Genomic DNA, 19,200 nt, shown 5'->3' on the forward strand with positions numbered 1-19,200 from the left:
TGGGTTCTGCCAGGGGTTTGGGAGAATTTTTGATATGCAATAACTTTGCTCTCAGAGGCCATAACATGTTGAAAACTACATTGTTTTACTCAGAGTAACACAAAGAAATATGCTTTTATAAGGAAAAAATCTTTAGCATTTTTGATAGGTGAGATTTTCCCCCATTGTAACAGACAGAAAGTAAATCAACTCCCTGTACTTTAAGGGTTAAACAACGACACAGGGTAGTGTTGGTTTCCACTTCCGCCTGGTGGGTTTGTGCAAATTTGACCGGGTGGGTGGCGCGTGAGATTTGAATGTCAAATTGGCGAGTCAGTCAGTCAAACCTTGAGAATTGGGTATTAATTAACTGAGTTCAAATTGCCGATAATTCGAACTGCGAATGGTCGAATCACGAGGACCCTGCATTAATAATTTAGGAATAGGCATCTGGAACCAAATTCATTTGTGTCATTAAGAAGTATGTTCACAAATAATACAACATATGATACAATATAATATATACATAAGTTAAGTTTCATGGAATGAAAATAATACATATCCATGATATTCAATATTTTTAGTTATATGTTACTAAATGTCATATGCATTAGCTTAATGAAAAATAGAGACACATTTTAACACATTTTTAATGTCCTACATCAAAACATGAATTTGAAAGGTATAAAATAAGATCTATGAATAAGGCTGAACAAAAACTAAAGATGTTAATGTTTTAAAGCTACACCAAAATGCACAAGGAAAAAAAAAAAGAATCTAGTCCTATGTACACTGTTCAGGTACTATGCAAGAGAATGATTTCAATGGTATTCATAAAACACGAGAAATACTTGTTAAAATTATATTTCCAGAGAGAGAGAGAGAGAGAGAGAGAGAGAGAGAGAGAGAGAGAGAGAGAGAGAGAGAGAGAGAGAGAGAGAGAGAGAGAGAGAGAGAGAGAGAGAGAGAGAGAGAGAGAGAGAGAGAGAGAGAGAGAGAGAGAGAGAGAGAGAGAGCACAGCATGTTAAAAATACATGATAAAATATATCTACCTTAAAATTATGAGTGGTGCTTTATGAGAACTATGTGAAAATAATACACTTTGAATTCTGAACAAAGTGTTATCAGTTGCTAATGTTATATTAAAATATATAAGGAAACAGTGATTGACTATGCATACATATTGCTAAATACAATTGTAAAACCTTAAATCAATATATTTTTTGAAAGACAGGTTGAGAAGACAAAATCCAGCTAGAAGCCCAAATACAAAATAAGGGTGGCTTTACTTCTTGACCTGTTTTATGGCAGTACCTATGTGACACTGATTAACTTTGGTGGCAAATCGAAGGGAATTAAGAGTTTCACTAAAGCATAAGTCTACTGGAGACACATTCACAAACATCAGGGTCTTTGAGTTGCCACCAAGGGAGTTTTGCAGAAGATGGGTCAGCTTGGAGTTGCGGTAAGGAATGTGTCCTTGCTGTATGAGAAAACAAAGTAAAAAATTGGATCTGGTTAAAAAAAGAGTTTATGTGGAAGTTTGCAATGAACAAATTGATGTTACTAAGGCTAAGTATCAATATTCTTTAATAGTAGTAAAGTCTAAACTATAAGGTCTGTTCTGGCCTGAATTCCTGATAAACTACACAACTATCCATGTACTGTATCTTTTTCTTTTACCTCAAAACCAAATAAATTTTGATATTATTTGCAAAAACCAGTTTCCTCATGTAAATAATAGTAATATGAAATATGTATAAAATCAATTCTTATAAAAAAAAAAAAGTAAGAAACTTTCCAACAAAAGATTAAAATGAATGGGACAACTTTTCTTATGTCCTTTAGACTCTGGTGATTTTCAAGTTTGTCTTTTGCTCAAGCACTATCTCTTATTCTATCTTTTTTGTTAGTGGTTGTATAAATATATTATACTGAATGGTGCTACTTCACAATTATGCAAACTACAAATTATAAACTTTTCACTCTTGAACCTTAACATAAATTACATTTTGGTAGGAAATGCAAATGGTTAGTAACTCTTTATTAAAATATTACCTACTTATCACAAATCTTGCAAGTGAAAGCTAATTTAGAGAATACTGGGACAGACTGTATGAAATATATAAACTTACCTTCTGTGCAAGAGCCATGATGACATTGCCCAGATTAGACAAGGACCGGTTGATATTTTGAGTCTCGGTAAGCCTGGCACCTTCTGAACCAGATTCCTTAAGTCGCTCTGACCCAGCCAAGTCCACCAGGTTCAGGGTTCCTAGTGCAACAATTATCATCCACAAGTTATTATGACAAAGAGAATGAAATATTTGTAACAATGAGATCAACCAGCATTATAGGATATAAATGTCCATTAGGGTATATGACAAAGATGTAAGCCTTTTTCTTGTGCAGCCCATGAAAAAAATTATATACACATACACATACACACACACACACACACACACACTGGCAGGGTTGAAGGAAAATAAGGTGACTTATAGACCAAAAAGGGAAAAAGAAGAGTCAAAATCAGTTAAAGACTTGCTTAAAAATTCAGATGATAAGAGAAGACAGAACCTTGAGGAAGAAGTGAAGGAAATTCATAGAATGGGTCCATATAGAGGAGTTATTAGGACAATAAAACTCCTATTAAGTACACAGAAGGCAACAGAAGAGGTGCTGTACAGAACATCGACTCTGAAAGACAGAGAGGTGTAAGGATATATATATTTAAGGAAGAACAGGAATGAGGATGAAAGAAAGAGACAATGAACTGGTAGCTAAGGCAAGAGAAAGGAATGATGAAAGATCAGAGGAAGAAAAGAAAATTTTTTTTTGGAGGATCTGGGGGAGCGAGTGAGAAAGTGGTACACAAGAAGGAAGGAGGAAGAGAAAAAGGAAAGCTAGAAAAATTGGACAAGAGTAGAAGTCTGAAAATGTTGTTACACATGGAGTGCTATCGAGCAGACTAGAAATGGGAGACTATCTCAAAGAAAAGAAGCCCACGTTTTTTTTTTTTTTTTTTTTTTACGGTAAGGCCTATAGCGCCTGTAGGCACACTTAAAGAATGTATGGGAAGCGCTGTTCAGCTTCCGCTCATTAGTGGCCCAGGCAATTTTATTTATAGTGATACCCATATTAGGGCCTATATCACCACCCAAGCTCATCTTGAGTGTAGCCACCTAGAACCTGGATATCATGGTGATATGTAGGTAACTTTAAACCACTCGACAAATGGCAAAGTGTTTTAAGCCTGTATGTGGTGGGATTCGAACCTACGCATGGACGTCTGCCCGATCCCATGCTCACTACCTTACCCACTACGCCACCGCCTCTGGCTGAAACAAAATTGTGGGAGGCAATTAAAATAGATCCAGATAATAACTACAATGTATGGAGGAAAGACAGAATGAGCAAAGGAGGAGGTAAAGGAAAAAAAATGATGGTTAACAAAGTGGTGTATGGGGATGGTAAGGCAGAAGTGACGAGCATTAAGGTGGAAAATGGAAATAAAGAGATGTTGATCACAGTAGTATATGCATCTCCAAAGAGTAGTCCACGGACCAGACAGGACTATGAGGGGTTAATTGAGATGCCTTGTTGAGTCTCTAAAGTGATAAAAGGAAGAAGAGTGATTTTAGTGGGTGATTTCAACTGTAAGGAAGTGGACTAAGAAAACTATGTATGTGGCAGTAGGGAAGTGACATGGGGGAAAAGATTTTTGAAGCTAATGATGGAAAACATGATGAAACAGATAGTCAATGAAAACACTAGATATGGAGGAGATGACAAGCCAGCAATAATGAATCTGGATTTGACAAGAGAAATCCAAATAAAGGATGATTTAAGATACGAATGCCTGCTAGGAAAAAGTGATCATGTGGTCATAGAAATGGAAATAGAGATTAACAGCAGAAATTAGATGAATCATATAAAGAAATGTTACATTATAGGAAGGGGAACATACAGAAACTTCAGGAGTACTTTGAAAACTTAAAGGAGGACTTGCTAAAGGCAGAGGGAGTGAAAGAGAAATATAATACAGTGGAGACTCAATACTCAAACTTAATTCGTTCAAATGGCTGTTTGAGTATTAAAAAGTTTGACTATTGATACCTATAAATCAGGTAATTTGTTCCAATCTTAGCAAAACCTCAAGTTTATAAAAATCTCAATGTATTTTTTTTTTTACAATTTTGATTTGTACATACCATAAGTGAAGGCTGGTGATGGATAACTTAGAAGAAGGAAAAGAGTCACGAGGAGGAGGGAGGTCACCAGAGGACTAGTCATCATCCATGAAAACGTCTTTGTAACTTTTCTCCTGGTATGATTCCTGTGAATCCACTAATGAAGTGCTGTGGCTGACTAACACTCTCACTCGATCCCTTATATTTGTCACTAATAAGCCTCTCTGGTGCCATCATGTCTCTAAATGAAAAACTACCGACAAAACATAGAAGAATATTGTTTTTCTCAAGACTGCGGCAGGACAAGGGATGCACACCCACATCCAGTATACCAGTATTACCAATGATACGGTATCAAAATGGCACAGTGGCACCTTCAAGAAGGGAGATGATGTAGCTTTGTATACGACCAAATGTGCGGTCATTTGATTACCAGATACAGGTAACTCCCGTTTAACGAAGGTTCACACAACGAAATTTCGCTACAACGAAGGTTTCGTTTTACTACCATCTGCTCGTTTAACGAACACCAAACTCGCTTTAACGAAGTTTTATCTAGGTAATTTTTTTTCCAAACACCAGGAGCTGCTGGCACTAAGGCCTGCCTCAGGAGAAATCCTGAGACACCTGTAGAATAAAGATCAAGATCAAGCCTCTCGTGGACAACACAGGCACTGCCGATACAAAGGCCTGACTCAGAAGAAATTCTGCATCACCTGTAGCATCAAGATCAAGATCAAGATCAAGCACACCACTCACTCCCTAGTCAAACCATAACAGCGTCACCAGCAGCTCATCTTCCCTAGTTCAACGTACCACCAAAACGCCCTGCAATGTGGCCTAATGTTCCTAAGAAGACCAGGAAGTGTCTTACTCTCGCAGAGAAGCTGGGTATTATTCACAGACGAGAGAGGCCAGAAAACTAATAACATCTTGACTCCATCTACTGTCAAATATTTTCAAGTCAGCAGACTCTATTAAGAAGGCTGGTGAGACTGTATCTTCCTTGCAAGCTAAAAGAACCACCAGAACTCGTGACTCTACAATGGATAAAATGGAAAGCCTTGTGGAAATGTGGTACATAAGTTTTGTATGCGGTACCATGATGCGCACTTTGTTTATATTCCACAGGTTGCCAGTTTGTGTATTTCCCGTTTCACTCTCCCTCCCTTTATAAAGTTAAGATCATCAACATTATAAAGTTACGTACATACATACATTAGTGTACATTATAATGACTTAAATTAAACTACCTAAATGTTTAACTTCATAATTTTTACTTTCATTAAACCTTTTACTGTACTATGATGCACTCTCGCTTTGCTTACTCTCAATGGAAGTTCAAATCAGGGGTTAAACTTGTTATAATCGGTTCGCTTAACGAAGTTTCGCTTAACGAAGTGTTTTTTAGGAACGTAACCCCTTCGTTAAGCGGGGTTTGCCTGTATTTTCACCATTAATACACCTTTGGTATTAATGTAAGTCTATAAATGAAAAACTACAGACAGTGCAGGAGAATGTTATTCTGGTGACTGCAGCAGAACAAATCACAATTGGTGAAGGGAGAAGGGGGACACCAGGAAACCTTTGTTTACAACCATGTGTGTGGATGTTTGACTACCAGGTATTTTTTTGAGTACTGAAACAAACTTTTGCTTTCAAGTATTGAAAAGTTTGAGTATTGAGTCTCCACTGTATTTTCATGGAAGTGTACAAAATAGGTGTTACAAGCTTTGTCCCAAAATATAAGCCAAGAGAGAAAGTAAAACAGATTAGTTCAATGTAAGGTGTGCCAGAACAAAGAAAAAGAGGGGACAAAGCATGGAAAAAAAAGAAGAGAAACAGAAATCCAAGAAACAAGGAAAATTTCAAATTAGCAAGGAACGACTACATGAAAGTAAGGAAGGTGGAAGAGAGAATATGAAAAGGACATCATGGAAAAATGCAAGGAGTAGCCAAAACTGTTATATAAATTAAACCAAAGGAGGCTATTAAAAGACTAAGAAAAGAACATGGGATAACTGATGATCTGAAAAGCATGGTAGAATTATTAAGCAACAGATTTCAATAAGTTTTTACTCAAGTCCAAATTCGAGAAGCCGGATGATCATGAGGAGGGTGTTCACCTGGGCCAGACCCGAGCAGAAAAGTCAGAAAGTAGGGATCTACAAGATGGAAGATAGTGTAGAACTGATGAAAGTTAAAAAGGAAAGGGACCTAGTAATGACTATACAAGAGAATAATCAACAGGATATCCATGTGGACAAAATATTTGGCGAGACATACAATTTGATAAGAAATATTGGATTGGCTTTCCACTACATGAATAAAGATATGATGAAGAAATTGATATCCACTGTGATTAAACCCAGATTGGAGTATGCAGGGGTGGTGTGGTTACCACACAAAAAGAAACAAATACAGATATTGGAGAGACTGCAAAGGATGGCAACGAGGATGGTACCAGAGCTAAGAGAGATGACATACAAGGAGACTGAGGGCTTTGGATCTACCAACACGAAAGCAGAGAAGAGAGATGGGGGACCTAATACAAGGCTACAAATTAATGAATGGAATGGATGTAATAGATAACAAGGAGCTGTTATTAAGAGATGAAGTCACTAGTAGAAGCATACGATGTCATAGTAAAAAGTTGAGGATGGAAAGATGCTTTAAGGACATGAAAAATTCAGCTTTCCACAAAAAAGCATAGCGGCATGGAACAGCAAGAATGAAGTAGTCTCAGAAAAGGAGTGTGCATAGCTTTTAAGAAATGTTGGACAAATGTAGATATGGAGATGGGGCCACACGAGCGTAATGCCCAAGCTCTACAAAATTACAACAAGATAAATACAACTATGTAAATACACACACACACACACACACACACACACACACACACACACACACACACACACACACAATGCTGATCTCAAAAAATTATACTGAGGAGCCAAAAAAAAAATAAATAAATAAAAAAAAAAATAAATAAAAAAAAATAAGCCAACAAGTTTTTGAGATGTCTTGATACTCCTCCCTTGAAATATTTGGAGTCATAAGGAAGAAGAAATACAGACACGGGAAGAGTTCTTGAATATAACTTACCATTGTATACACATATTATATATATGCATTAACAATGGATATAATGCTACAAGACAGTCTGTAAGAGAAGCAGAATCAATAAGATAAAACTCCTCTGATTCCACCTTGTTAAGGATGGTCGTGTGAATTGAATCTCTCCACATGTGGGATCAACATTCTATTCATGGGAGGACAGTGCTTCTGTACAGTTAACAGTCAGAAGAAAAAAAAAACTATACAAAAATAACATGGAACATATGAGGCACTTGGTGACAGAGGGAGCTAAGCACCACCAAGATAAAAAAAAAAATGAGGTTACTATATCATTTTCTTCTCCCAAGCCTCTACTTTCCAGAGGTGTAATTGCCAGAACCATCCAACAACTCCAACAAGGTCGAAAATCGCGGAAAAGAGAAGGTAAATTCGCCTTTCACGTGTGCTGGTCTGTCGCGTCCCCAGTGAGTCAGGACCGGGAACCAAGCAACCATTCTTCCCGCGTTTTCCCAGCCTAGCTAGTCTCAACACACGCCACGCCACGCGTCTGTGCATTCTCCTTCTTTTGTGTTTAAGCGTGGATTTATTACCTGCTAAGTACCATGGCTTCCACCAGCGGTGATGGGGATGTGCAGGGGCATATCCTAGTGGAGAAACAAGGGCGTAATCCAAGTGAATGGAAGAAAAACAAGGCAAAAAGGAAGCATAACACCGGTCAAGAGTATGCGAGTAGTGTCACCGGAAAAGTTGTAAAACGGAGGGAAATAGGGGCATCATGAAGGGATGGTTGCTTTGAAAAGATGGGAATTAATAATATTAAGGCTATTCATGAGTCATTTTGGGGTTTAGGTGACTTTACTTTGCAAAATGCCTTTATTCAAAAGTTTTGTGTGAAAGGTGTGGTGAAGAGGCGTCGTGTTGAAGTGCATGGTGATTACCCCCTACTTACTTATTTTACTTATTTACTTACTTTGACATCTCCTACATTAATATTGGTGAGTTCAAGGTGAATAACGTTTCTATTATCTTTATTATTTTTATCGTATTTTTTATCAACGAAAACTCATGTAAACGAAACCTAACCTAACCTAACCCAGAGATAGGAATATAGTGTCTGATATCGTGGAGAATAATAAGGTATATGTAATGTAGACATCCTAAGCTTTCATTTAAGACCAAATTGAGCTTTATCCGTTCCGGAGATATCACATTCTGAAAGTCGCAAAACTTTGATCGCATTTTCCTCCATTTTTTATTTTTGGCGCTTGGCTCCCTCTGTCACCAAGTGCCTCATATAACTTCCTGGAAACTATTTTAGCATAATTGAGAATTTTAGCGAAGAACAGAGGATACCAGTTATCTTACTACTGTGGTACCTTGAGATACGAGCTGCCTGAGATAAGTTTTTTGAGATACAAGCTACGATTTAATCAATTTTTTTTTATTTTGAGATACGAGCAAAATATTTAGATACAAGTCATGCTTTGGAGATGTTGCCGCTGTACTCAGGGGCTCAGCATATTGGTCCAGCCTCTGCTGAGCTAGTATCTGCGAGTTTCTCGTGGATCTCATGCACTGATTGTTCATTTATCATTTTCACAACATTTACTGACCTTTTTTTATTTTTGCCTAAAGGAAGTGCAGTTTTAATTTATGTTTAATGTTTAAGTGTGAATGGTGCCTGCATCCTTTCGTCCAGCCCTCCTTCTCCTCCACCATTTACCACTTTAGCCGAAAAGGTGTCTCCAAGGTAAGAACACTAAATAAACTTTTGCTGTTATTTCATATATTTTCTTGCGTTGATAAAATATGTATGTGTAGCTAACTGAAAGGGCAAAACAAATTTCTCCTATCTTTGCCTACCTCCTCCACCAATGCTTATCATGGATGGGGGAGAACAATGTAAACAGCCTCTTTAGTCAGTCTCAGTCTCAGTCTCTCTCTCTCTCTCTTATAACTTAATTTATTCAATGAATAATGTTTACAGGATCATCGCTGAGCTCTTCCGTGATTATTAGAGCACCCAGACTTCTGTAGGCGGCTATATTTGTACATTCCAGCTGATCAACAGTCCCAAGTAAGGCTTGGGAATGCAGTAACATGAATCAAAACATGGGCTCTGAGTGGTTTGAATTTCCCGCACGCGACCGTAGGGGGTGGCCAATTTACACAATTACCGCGTGGCGGCGCGCTTGTGCTTCCCACCTCTCACTCAACCTGGGTCACGGCTGGGCCAGGTCACTTCTCTGCTGTTCTCCAACTAGTAAACGTTGGCTGTATACTGGCAATAATTTTCGGACTAATATGGCCCCTCCACCTGCAAAACGACCCAGGAAAGTGCTGACTTTGGAGATGAAGCGGGAAATATTACGTCGGTGTCATGAAGGGTGGTCAAGTGCACACATTCAGGAAGAATTCGGCATCCCAAAGTCTTCCCTTGGTGATCTGAAAAAGGCTCGAGAGAAAATTGCAGCCTACACTGACGATTTTTCAGCTGCATCAAAGACCAGCAAGAGAAAAGATAGAAAAACAACGGCCAAGCCGAAGAATGTTGAGCTAGACCAGTGTGTTATAAAGTGGCATCAGCAGCAACATGCTAGTGGTGTAATGGTGCATGGTACTGAACTTAAAATGGCTGCAGAGAGATTTGCAAGCAACATCAGGCTGCAAGGATTAACCCCTTCAATACGGTGATGCCTATGTGGGCGTCATGAAGCCCCAGTAGCAAATACGTAGACGCCATATTTCTTTTCTGAGCTTTCTTCAGTTCAGTTGTCCCGTATAGTGTGTTGGATACCAACTACACACGCTGTATGCTGTCCTTGAAATCCTAGTGCTCCTCCCACCATCCTTGTCTCCACCAATCACTAAAGATAAGCTACATGCATCCCGCCTTGTGTCTAAAATTACCCAATGGCATAGACTGTTCCCATCTCTCTCTCTCTCTCTCTCTCTCTCTCTCTCTCTCTCTCTCTCTCTCTCTCTCTCTCTATCTCTCTCACACACACACACACACACACACACACACACACACACACACACATGCCCCCTTGATCGTCTTCCCAAAACACAAGGCACGCCTGCGTCTCCATGAGCTACTCTGGGTTCTCAATACAATGTTTGGAGTCTGTTCTCCATCACCACTATCTCTGTCTTCTCTCTGTTCTGAGAAAACAGGTGGATCATTTTCTGAGTCTTTACTACTGCTGTCTTTGCTTTCTTCAGTGTCTTCCTCATAATCACTGTTAATGTAGTCAGGCTCACAAGCACTGCTAAATAAAAATTATCTGTCTTGTTCCATAGTGAGTTATGAACTGAGACATCCCTTCGCTCTTATCAGGGTGCTTTCGACGCAGCAGGTCGCTGGGGTTGCCAAGTGTCGCCCTCAGAATGGGAGAATAGCTTAGTTACCCCAAAATATACAGAGCTAGTGGCAACACTACGGGTGGAAAAAGAAGCCAGATACTTCCACTCGCCATTTGATTCGAGAAACCGCGTGGAGCTCAAACATAAAGCACGAAAATTCTTGATTACAGGAACGATCGCCGTCGCTACGGACGCACAGATGCAATCGTTCATATACGATCACCGGAATATAAGGGTTAAGGCGTTGGCAGTGACTGTGAGAGTTGGGGACTACAAGGATATTAACCATAACTTGTTTTATCATCTTTTTTTTTTTTACATACAGGCAATCCCCGTTTAACGAAGGTTCACACAACGAAATTTCGCTACAACGAAGATTTTGTTTTACTACCATCTGCTCGTTTAACGAACACCAAACTCGCTTTAACGAAGTTTTATCCAGGTATTTTTTTCCAAATTTGAAAGCCCCACCGTATCATGCAAGCTGACAGGCTTTAGAATACACCAGGAGCTGCTGGTACTAAGGCCTACCTCAGGAGAAATCCTGAGACACCTGTAGAATAAAGATCAAGATCAAGCCTCTCGTGGACAACACAGGCGCTGCCAATACAAAGGCCTGATTCAGAAGAAATTCTGCGTCACCTGTAGCATCAAGATCACGCGCACCACTCACTCCCCAGTCAAAACATAACAGCGTCACCAGCAGCTCATCTTCCCTAGTTCAACTTACCACCAAAACGCCCTGTAATGTGGCCTAACGTTCCTAAGAAGACCAGGAAGTGTCTTACTCTCAAAGTGAAGCTGGGTATCATTCACAGACAAGAGAGAGGCCAGAAAACTAATAACATTGATTGCCACCATCTTGACTCCATCTACTGTCTACTATTTTCAAGTCAGCAGACTCTATTAAGAAGGCTGGTGAGACCGCATCTTCCTTGAAAGCTAAAAGAACCACCAGAACTCGTGACTCTACAATGGATAAAATGGAAAGCCTTGTGGAAATGTGGTACATAAGTTTTGTATGTGGTACCATGATGCGCACTTTGTTTACATTCCACAGGTTGCCGGTTAGTGTATTTCCGTTTCACTCTCCCTCCCTTCATAAAGTTAAGATCATCAACATTATAAAGTTACGTATATACATACATTAGTGCACATTATAATGACTTAAATTAAACTACCTAAATGTTTAACTTCATAATTTTTACTTTCATTAAACGTTTTACTGTACTATGATGCACTCTCGCTTTGCTTACTCTAAATGGAAGTTCAAATCAGGGGTTAAACTTGTTATAATTGGTTCGCTTAACGAAGTTTTGCTTAACGAAGTGTTTTTTAGGAACATAACCCCTTCGTTAAGCGGGGTTGCCTGTATATGCAAGGTAAGAAAGTTGAAAGATAGGTGCAATTTTAATTGGATGAAAGTGCATCTTAACTCAAGGAGTAATGGCATCACACTAAAGAATGCAGTGAAGCTTGCCTGTGTCAAGATCACGATCACTGACACCGACCACATTTGTTTTGGTTCATACAACATGTGGTGTGTGGTCACTTGGCAAATTCTTCCTGACTGGTGTAATTCTATGTGAATTACCAATAAGCATGACCTATTATATATTGGTACCTTGATAGAAAGAATTGTTTTATGGTGTAGTATCAATCATCACTTTGTCTACATGTGCGAAGATGTCTGGGGTTTGATTTTTGAGCCCCTGTTGCCTCCAACCACTGTCTCACTACTGAACTTTGGCCTTATAGGACACAGGGTCAATTTCCAACTTTTTTTTTTACAGAAAAAGGTGTGTCTTATATATATATATATATATATATATATATATATATATATATATATATATATATATATATATATATATATATATAGGTAGATAGGTAGATAGATAGACAGACAGATAGACAGATAGATAGATAGACAAATGAAAAAGTATGCATTCATCTCAAATAAACATTACAGAGCCTTCTAACCTTCACAAGACTCAGAGGTCCTAGAATTCTCTCCCACAAGTTTAAGGCGGAAGACTGAATGAGACCGAGAGGAGCGTTCATTCATGTTGGTAGCTGCCACTGCACGCTGCTGTTGTGCCATCCTCAGCAGCTGGTGCACCTGGGTTTCATCTGTCACAGGAACAATCTGTGAGAAGAAATAACTTTTTTTTTATATGAAATATTTCCAGTGAACTGGAATGAATGTTTGAGTATATGTAATAGATGAATGAGGGGAGAATGAGGGGATTAAAGAATGTAAGGGTGCAAGATAGAAAGATAAGTGATATCTTCTGTCCAGGCAATCCACTTAAATAATTATTAAAGAAAAGATATCAGATATGCATATACTTTCAGCATTACCAATGAATGAACAACTTGAATTCTAATTTTCTTACCTTAAGATTTGTGACATAGGTATCGCTCTTTTTGTTGTCCACCAATTTTATGTCATATGTCAGATTCTTGGCCTCTTTTGATGACACCAGCAGGTCTCTGATGGTCTCATTATAGATTTCCAGGAAGCTGGCCTCAACTGTGTACGTCCAACCCTAATGCAGAGGTCAGAAAAGAAAAGTAAAACTGAAGACATTAAATAAAATACACGGTGATACATGATTGGATAAGGAAATGTGTGTGTGTGTGTGTGTGTATTTACCTAGTTGTAGTTTTACAGGGCCTGGGCTTTATGCTCGTGTGACCCCGTCTCCATATCTACACTTATCCAATCTTACTTTAAAAGTATGCAAACTCGTTGCAGACACTACTTCTTCATTTAAACGGTTCCACGTCTCAATACATCTTTGCGGGAAACTATATTTTTTAACATCTCTCAGACATCTTCCTTTTCTCAGCTTTTTACTAAGAGATCTTGTGCTTCGAATGTCATATTCTTCTCTCAGGATCAGTTTCTCATTATCCACTTGGTCCATTCCGTTGATCAATTTATAAACTTGTATCAGGTCTCTCTCTCCTTCTTTGTTCCAGGGTTGGTAGATCCATAGCCTTTAGTCTCTCCTCATATGTCATCCCTTCAAATTCTGGAACCATTCTTGTAGCCATTTTTTGTAGTCTCTCCAATTTCCTTATGTGTTTCTTTTATAAGGGGTCCACACTACTCCTGCATATTCCAATCTGGGTCTTATTATAGTACTTATCAATTTCTTCATCATTTCTTTGTCCATGTAGTGAAATGCTACTCCAATATTCCTTAGCAAATTATGTTTCTCAAAAAATTCTATTAATATGGCTTACTGGTTGATTGTTTTCTTCCATCGTCACTCCTAAGTCCTTTTCCTTTTTACTTTCTCCAGTTCTACTCCATCTCCCATCTTATAGATTCCCACAGGTCGTCTTTCACTCTTTCCCATTTCCATGACATGGCTTTTGTTCACATTGAATTCCATTTCCCACTTTTTACTCCATTCCCAGATCTTATTTAGGTCTTCTTGCAGTATTTCACAATCCTCTTTTGCTTTATAACTCTGCACAGTTTCGTATCATCTGCAAACAGATTTATGTAGCTGTTCACTCCTTCTGGCATGTCGTTAATATAAATGAGGAAAAGTATTGGTGCCAATACTGACCCCTGTGGCACTCCGCTTTCTACTGCTCTCCACTTGGACTTCATATCTTTAACTACCGTCCTTATTTCTCTCCCTCAAATAATTTTCTATCCATCTCAATGTGCTTCCTTTTAAGCCACCCTTCTCCTCTAACTTCCATAGTAATCTTGCATGTGGCACTTTGTCAAACGCCTTTTTAAATCCAAATAAATACAGTCAACCCATCCTCTCTCTCTTGTACTCTATCAACTATTCTAGAATAGAAACTCAATAAATTAGTTACACAAGACCGTCTTTTCTAAAACCAAATTGGCTATTTGATATTAATTTGTTGTCTTCAAGGAACTTGATCCATTGTTTCTTTATTATTCTTTCACACATCTTGCATATTACACTAGTTAGTGATACCGGTCTGTAATTTAAAGGTTCTTCCTTCCTTCTGCTCTTATATATGGGAACCACCTCAGCTCTTTTCCATTCTACTGGTACTGTTCCATTTTCTATTGAGCATTTTATGATGTTGTATATAGGACTTGCTAGTTCTTCCCTACATTCTTTCAGTATTCTGCCTGAGACTTCATCTGGTCCCATTGCCTTCTCTTCATCCAGTTCCTTCATTAACTCTTTTATTTCAAGCTTGGTTACTTTAATCTCTTTCATATAGATTGTCTCTATTACCCTGTGGCCTTTCAAATTTGGATTCCTTAGTAAAGACCTCCTGAATTTATTATTTAATAGTTCTGCCATACTTTTGGGTCTTCCACCATCCGTTCTCTCCTTTTAACCTTTCTATTGTTTCTTTTGCCTAATTTTTCCATTTATGAATCTATAGAACAATTTTGGTTGCTCTTACATTTTTCGACAATGTCCTTTTCAAAGTTCTTTTCCTCTTCCTTCCTCACCTTAACATATTCATTTCTCGCTGCCTTGAAGTTTTCCTTATTTGTTGGATTTCTATTTCTCCTCCACCTTTTCCATGCTCCATCTCTTTTCTCCTTTGCCCTAGCACACCTTGCATTAAACCAATCTTTCTTTCCTTCTTCTTTAGGTCTATATTTTGGGACATATTCCTGACTCCTGTTTTGTATATTTCCAAAAATAAGTTATATTTCTCTTGCATCGTCTCTGAGTTTTCCATCTCCCAGTTTACATTTTTAAAATAGTTCTTGAGATTCTCAATATCAGCCTTTCTGTAATTTAATCGGTCTCCTTTGTATGAATCGTCTCTATCTTCCTTTCCTCTTCTATATCTATTTCTAATATTACATGGTCACTCTTTCCCAATGGGCACTTATATCTTATATCATCATTCATTTGTATACCCTTGTAAAACTAGGTCCAATCTGCTCGTCGCTTTCCTCTGAATCTTGTGCATTCCTTTACTCTCTGGTCCATCATATTGTCTATCATTAGGTTCAGAATCTTTCTCCCAGGCTTCTTCCCCATACCACTTTCATAATTTTCCCAGTCCACTTCTTTACAGTTGAAATCTCCTACTAATATAACTTTTTTCCTTTCTTTAACGAATCTCATTAGACACCTTATTGTGTCATCTATCATGTCTTTATATTCTTGATTGGTCCATGAATTTGTTTTTGGTGGCACATATGTTACAATGATTGTTAACTCTTTTTTATTAATATGCATCTTAACATACAATACTTCTGCTTTTCCTTCCCCACATTCCACTTGGTTTATCACTATCTCCTTCCTTAACATTATCATGACTCCTCCTCCTTTACCCACTCTGTCTCTTCTCCATACATTATACCTATTAACCAAGACTATTTTGATTTCCTCATTTAGTTTTGTTTCAGCCAGGCATACAATATCTGGATTTTCTTTCTTTATGTAATCTCTTAATTCTGTGTGTGTGTGTGTGTCTGTGTGTGTATTTACCTAGTTGTAGTTTTACAAGTCCTGGGCTTTATGCTCGTGTGGCCCCATCTCCATATCTATACTTATCCATTCTTACTTTAAAAGTATGCACACTCGTTGCAGACACTACTTCTTCATCTAAACTTTTCCACGTCTCAATACATCTCTGCGGGAAACTATATTTTTTAATATCTCTCAGACATCTTCCTTTTCTCAGCTTTTTACTATGCAATCTTGTGCTTCAGATGTCATATTCTTCTCTCAGGATCAGTTTCTCATTATCCACTTGGTCCATTCCGTTGATCAATTTATAAACTTGTATCAGGTCTCCTCTCTCTCTCTCCCTTCTTTGTTCCAGGGTTGGTAGATCCATAGCCTTTAGTCTCTCCTCATATGTCATCCTTCAAATTCTGGAACCATTCTTGTAGCTATTTTTGTAGCCTCCAATTTCCTTATGTGTTTCTTTTTATGAGGGGTCTACACTACTCCTGCATATTCCAATCTGGGTCTTATTATAGTACTTATCAATTTCTTCATCATTTCTTTGTCCATGTACTGAAATGCTACTCCAATATTCCTTAGCAAACTATGTTTCTCTAAAAATTCTATCAATATGGCTTACTGATTGATTGTTTTCTTCCATTGTCACTCCTAAGTCCTTTTCCTTTTTTACTTTCTCTAGTTCTACTCCATCTCCCATCTTATAGATTCCCACAGGTTGTCTTTCACTCTTTCCCATTTCCATGACATGGCTTTTGTTCACATTGAATTCCATTTCCCACTTCTTACTTCATTCCCAGATCTCATTTAGGTCTTCTTGCAGTATTTCACAATCCTCCTTTTGCTTTATAACTCTGCAGTTTTGTATCGTCCGCAAACAGATTTATGTAGCTGTTCACTCCTTCTGGCATGTCGTTAATATAAATGAGGAAAAGTATTGGTGCCAATACTGACCCCTGTGGCACTCCGCTTTCTACTGCTCTCCACTTGGACTTCATATCTTTAACTACCGTCCTTATTTCTCTACCCCTCAAATAATTTTCTATCCATCTCAATGTGCTTCCTTTTAAACCACCCTTCTCCTCTAACTTCCACAGTAATCTTGCATGTGGCACTTTGTCAAATGCCTTTTTTAAATCCAAATAAATACAGTCAACCCATCCCTCTCTCTCTTGTACTCTGTCAACTATTCTAGAATAGAAACTCAATAAATTAGTTACACTAGACCGTCTTTTTCTAAAACCAAATTGGCTATTTGATATTAATTTGTTGTCTTCAAGGAATTCGATCCATTGTTTCTTTATTATTCTTTCACACATCTTGCATATTACACTAGTTAGTGATACCGGTCTGTAATTTAAAGGTTCTTCCTTCCTTCTGCTCTTATATATGGGAACCACCTCAGCTCTTTTCCATTCTACTGGTACTGTTCTATTTTTTATTGAGCATTTTCTGAAGTTGTATATAGGACTTGCTAGTTCTTCTCTACATTCTTTCAGTATTCTGCCTGAGACTTCATCTGGTCTCATTGCCTTCTCTTCATCCAGTTCCTTCATTAACTCTTTTATTTCAAGCTTGGTTACTTTAATCTCTTTCATATAGATTGTCTCTCTATTACTCTGTGGCCTCTCAAATTTGGATTCCTTAGTAAAGACCTCCTGGAATTTTTAATTTAATAGTTCTGCCATACTTTTTGGGTCTTCCACCATCCCGTTCTCTCCTTTTAACCTATCAATTGTTTCTTTTTGCCTAATTTTTCCATTTATGAATATATAGAACAATTTTGGTTGCTCTTACATTTTTCGACAATGTCTTTTTCCAAGTTCTTTTCCTCTTCCTTCTTCACCTTAACATATTCATTTCTCGCTGCTTTGAAGTTTTCCCTATTTGCTGGATTCCTATTTCTCCTCCACCTTTTCCATGCTCCATCTCTTTTCTCCTTTGCCTTAGCACACCTTGCATTAAACCAATCTTTCTTTCCTTCTTCTTTAAGTCTATATTTCGGGACATATTCCCTGACTCCTGTTTTGTATATTTCCAAAAATAAGTCATATTTGTCTTGCACTGTCGTCTCTGAGTTTTCCATCTCCTCCCAGTCTACGTTTTTAAAATAGTTCTTGAGATTCTCTATATCAGCCTTTCTGTAATTTAATCGGTCTCCTTTTGTATGAATCGTCTCTATCTTCCTTTCCCTCCTCTATATCTATTTCTAATATTGCATGGTCACTCTTTCCTAATGGGCACTTATATCTTATATCATCATTCATTTGTATACCCCTTGTAAAAGCTAGGTCCAATCTCGCCGGCTCATCGTTTCCTCTGAATCTTGTGCATTCCTTTACTCTCTCGTCCATCATATTGTCTATCATTAGGTTCAAAAATCTTTCTCCCCAGGCTTCTTCCCCAATACCACTTTCATAATTCTTTACAGTTAAAATCTCCTACTAATATCACTTTTCTCCTTTCTTTAACGATTCTCGTTAGACTCCTTATTGTGTCTTCTATCATGTCTTTATATTCTTGATTGGTCCATGAATTTGTTTTTGGTGGCACTTGTTACAATGATTGTTATCTCTTTTTTATTAATATGCATCTTAATATACAATACTTCTGCTTTTCCTTCCCCACATTCCATTTCGTTTATCACTATCTCCTTCCTTAACATAATCATGACTCCTTCTTTACCCACTCTGTCTCTTCTCCATACATTATACCTATTATCCAAGTCTATTTTGATTGCCTTATTTAGTTTTGTTTCAGCCAGGCATACAATATCTGGATTTTCTTTCTTTATGTAATCTCTTAATTCTAGTTTACTTGATAAAACCCCGTCTATGTGTGTGTGTGTGTGTGTGTGTGTGTGTGTGTGTGTGTGTGTGTGTGTGTGTGTGTGTGTGTGTGTGTGTGTGTGTGTGTGTGTGTGTGTGTGTGTGTGTGTGTGTGTGTGTGTGTGTGTGTATTTACCTATTTGTGTATTACAGGGCCCGAGCTAAGCTCTCTGTGTCCTGTCTCCTTGTCCATTCCTGTCATATCTCTCTTTCATCTGATTGACACACACGCGTCAACGACATCACTGCTCAGTTTATTCCACTTATCAATGCTACGATGCGGAAACTGTATTTTCTCACGTCATTTAGACAGA

At 38.1% G+C, this 19,200-nt stretch overlaps 1 protein-coding gene across 1 annotated transcript in view; it reads right to left on the bottom strand.

Annotated features, from left to right (window-relative positions):
- Window positions 1-544: 544 nt before the first annotated feature.
- LOC123520065 (carboxy-terminal kinesin 2-like) overlaps window positions 545-19,200 on the bottom strand; it is a 39,315-nt gene continuing 20,659 nt past the window's right edge. The window contains 4 exon segments of the mRNA XM_045281946.1: window positions 545-1,463; window positions 2,116-2,255; window positions 12,598-12,763; window positions 13,014-13,166. Of these exon segments, the coding sequence (XP_045137881.1) occupies window positions 1,266-1,463; window positions 2,116-2,255; window positions 12,598-12,763; window positions 13,014-13,166 (657 nt within the window). The 3' untranslated portion in view covers window positions 545-1,265.

This window comes from Portunus trituberculatus, chromosome 46 (assembly GCF_017591435.1).
Source record: "Portunus trituberculatus isolate SZX2019 chromosome 46, ASM1759143v1, whole genome shotgun sequence".
In the NCBI taxonomy this organism is placed as follows: Eukaryota; Metazoa; Arthropoda; class Malacostraca; order Decapoda; family Portunidae; genus Portunus; species Portunus trituberculatus.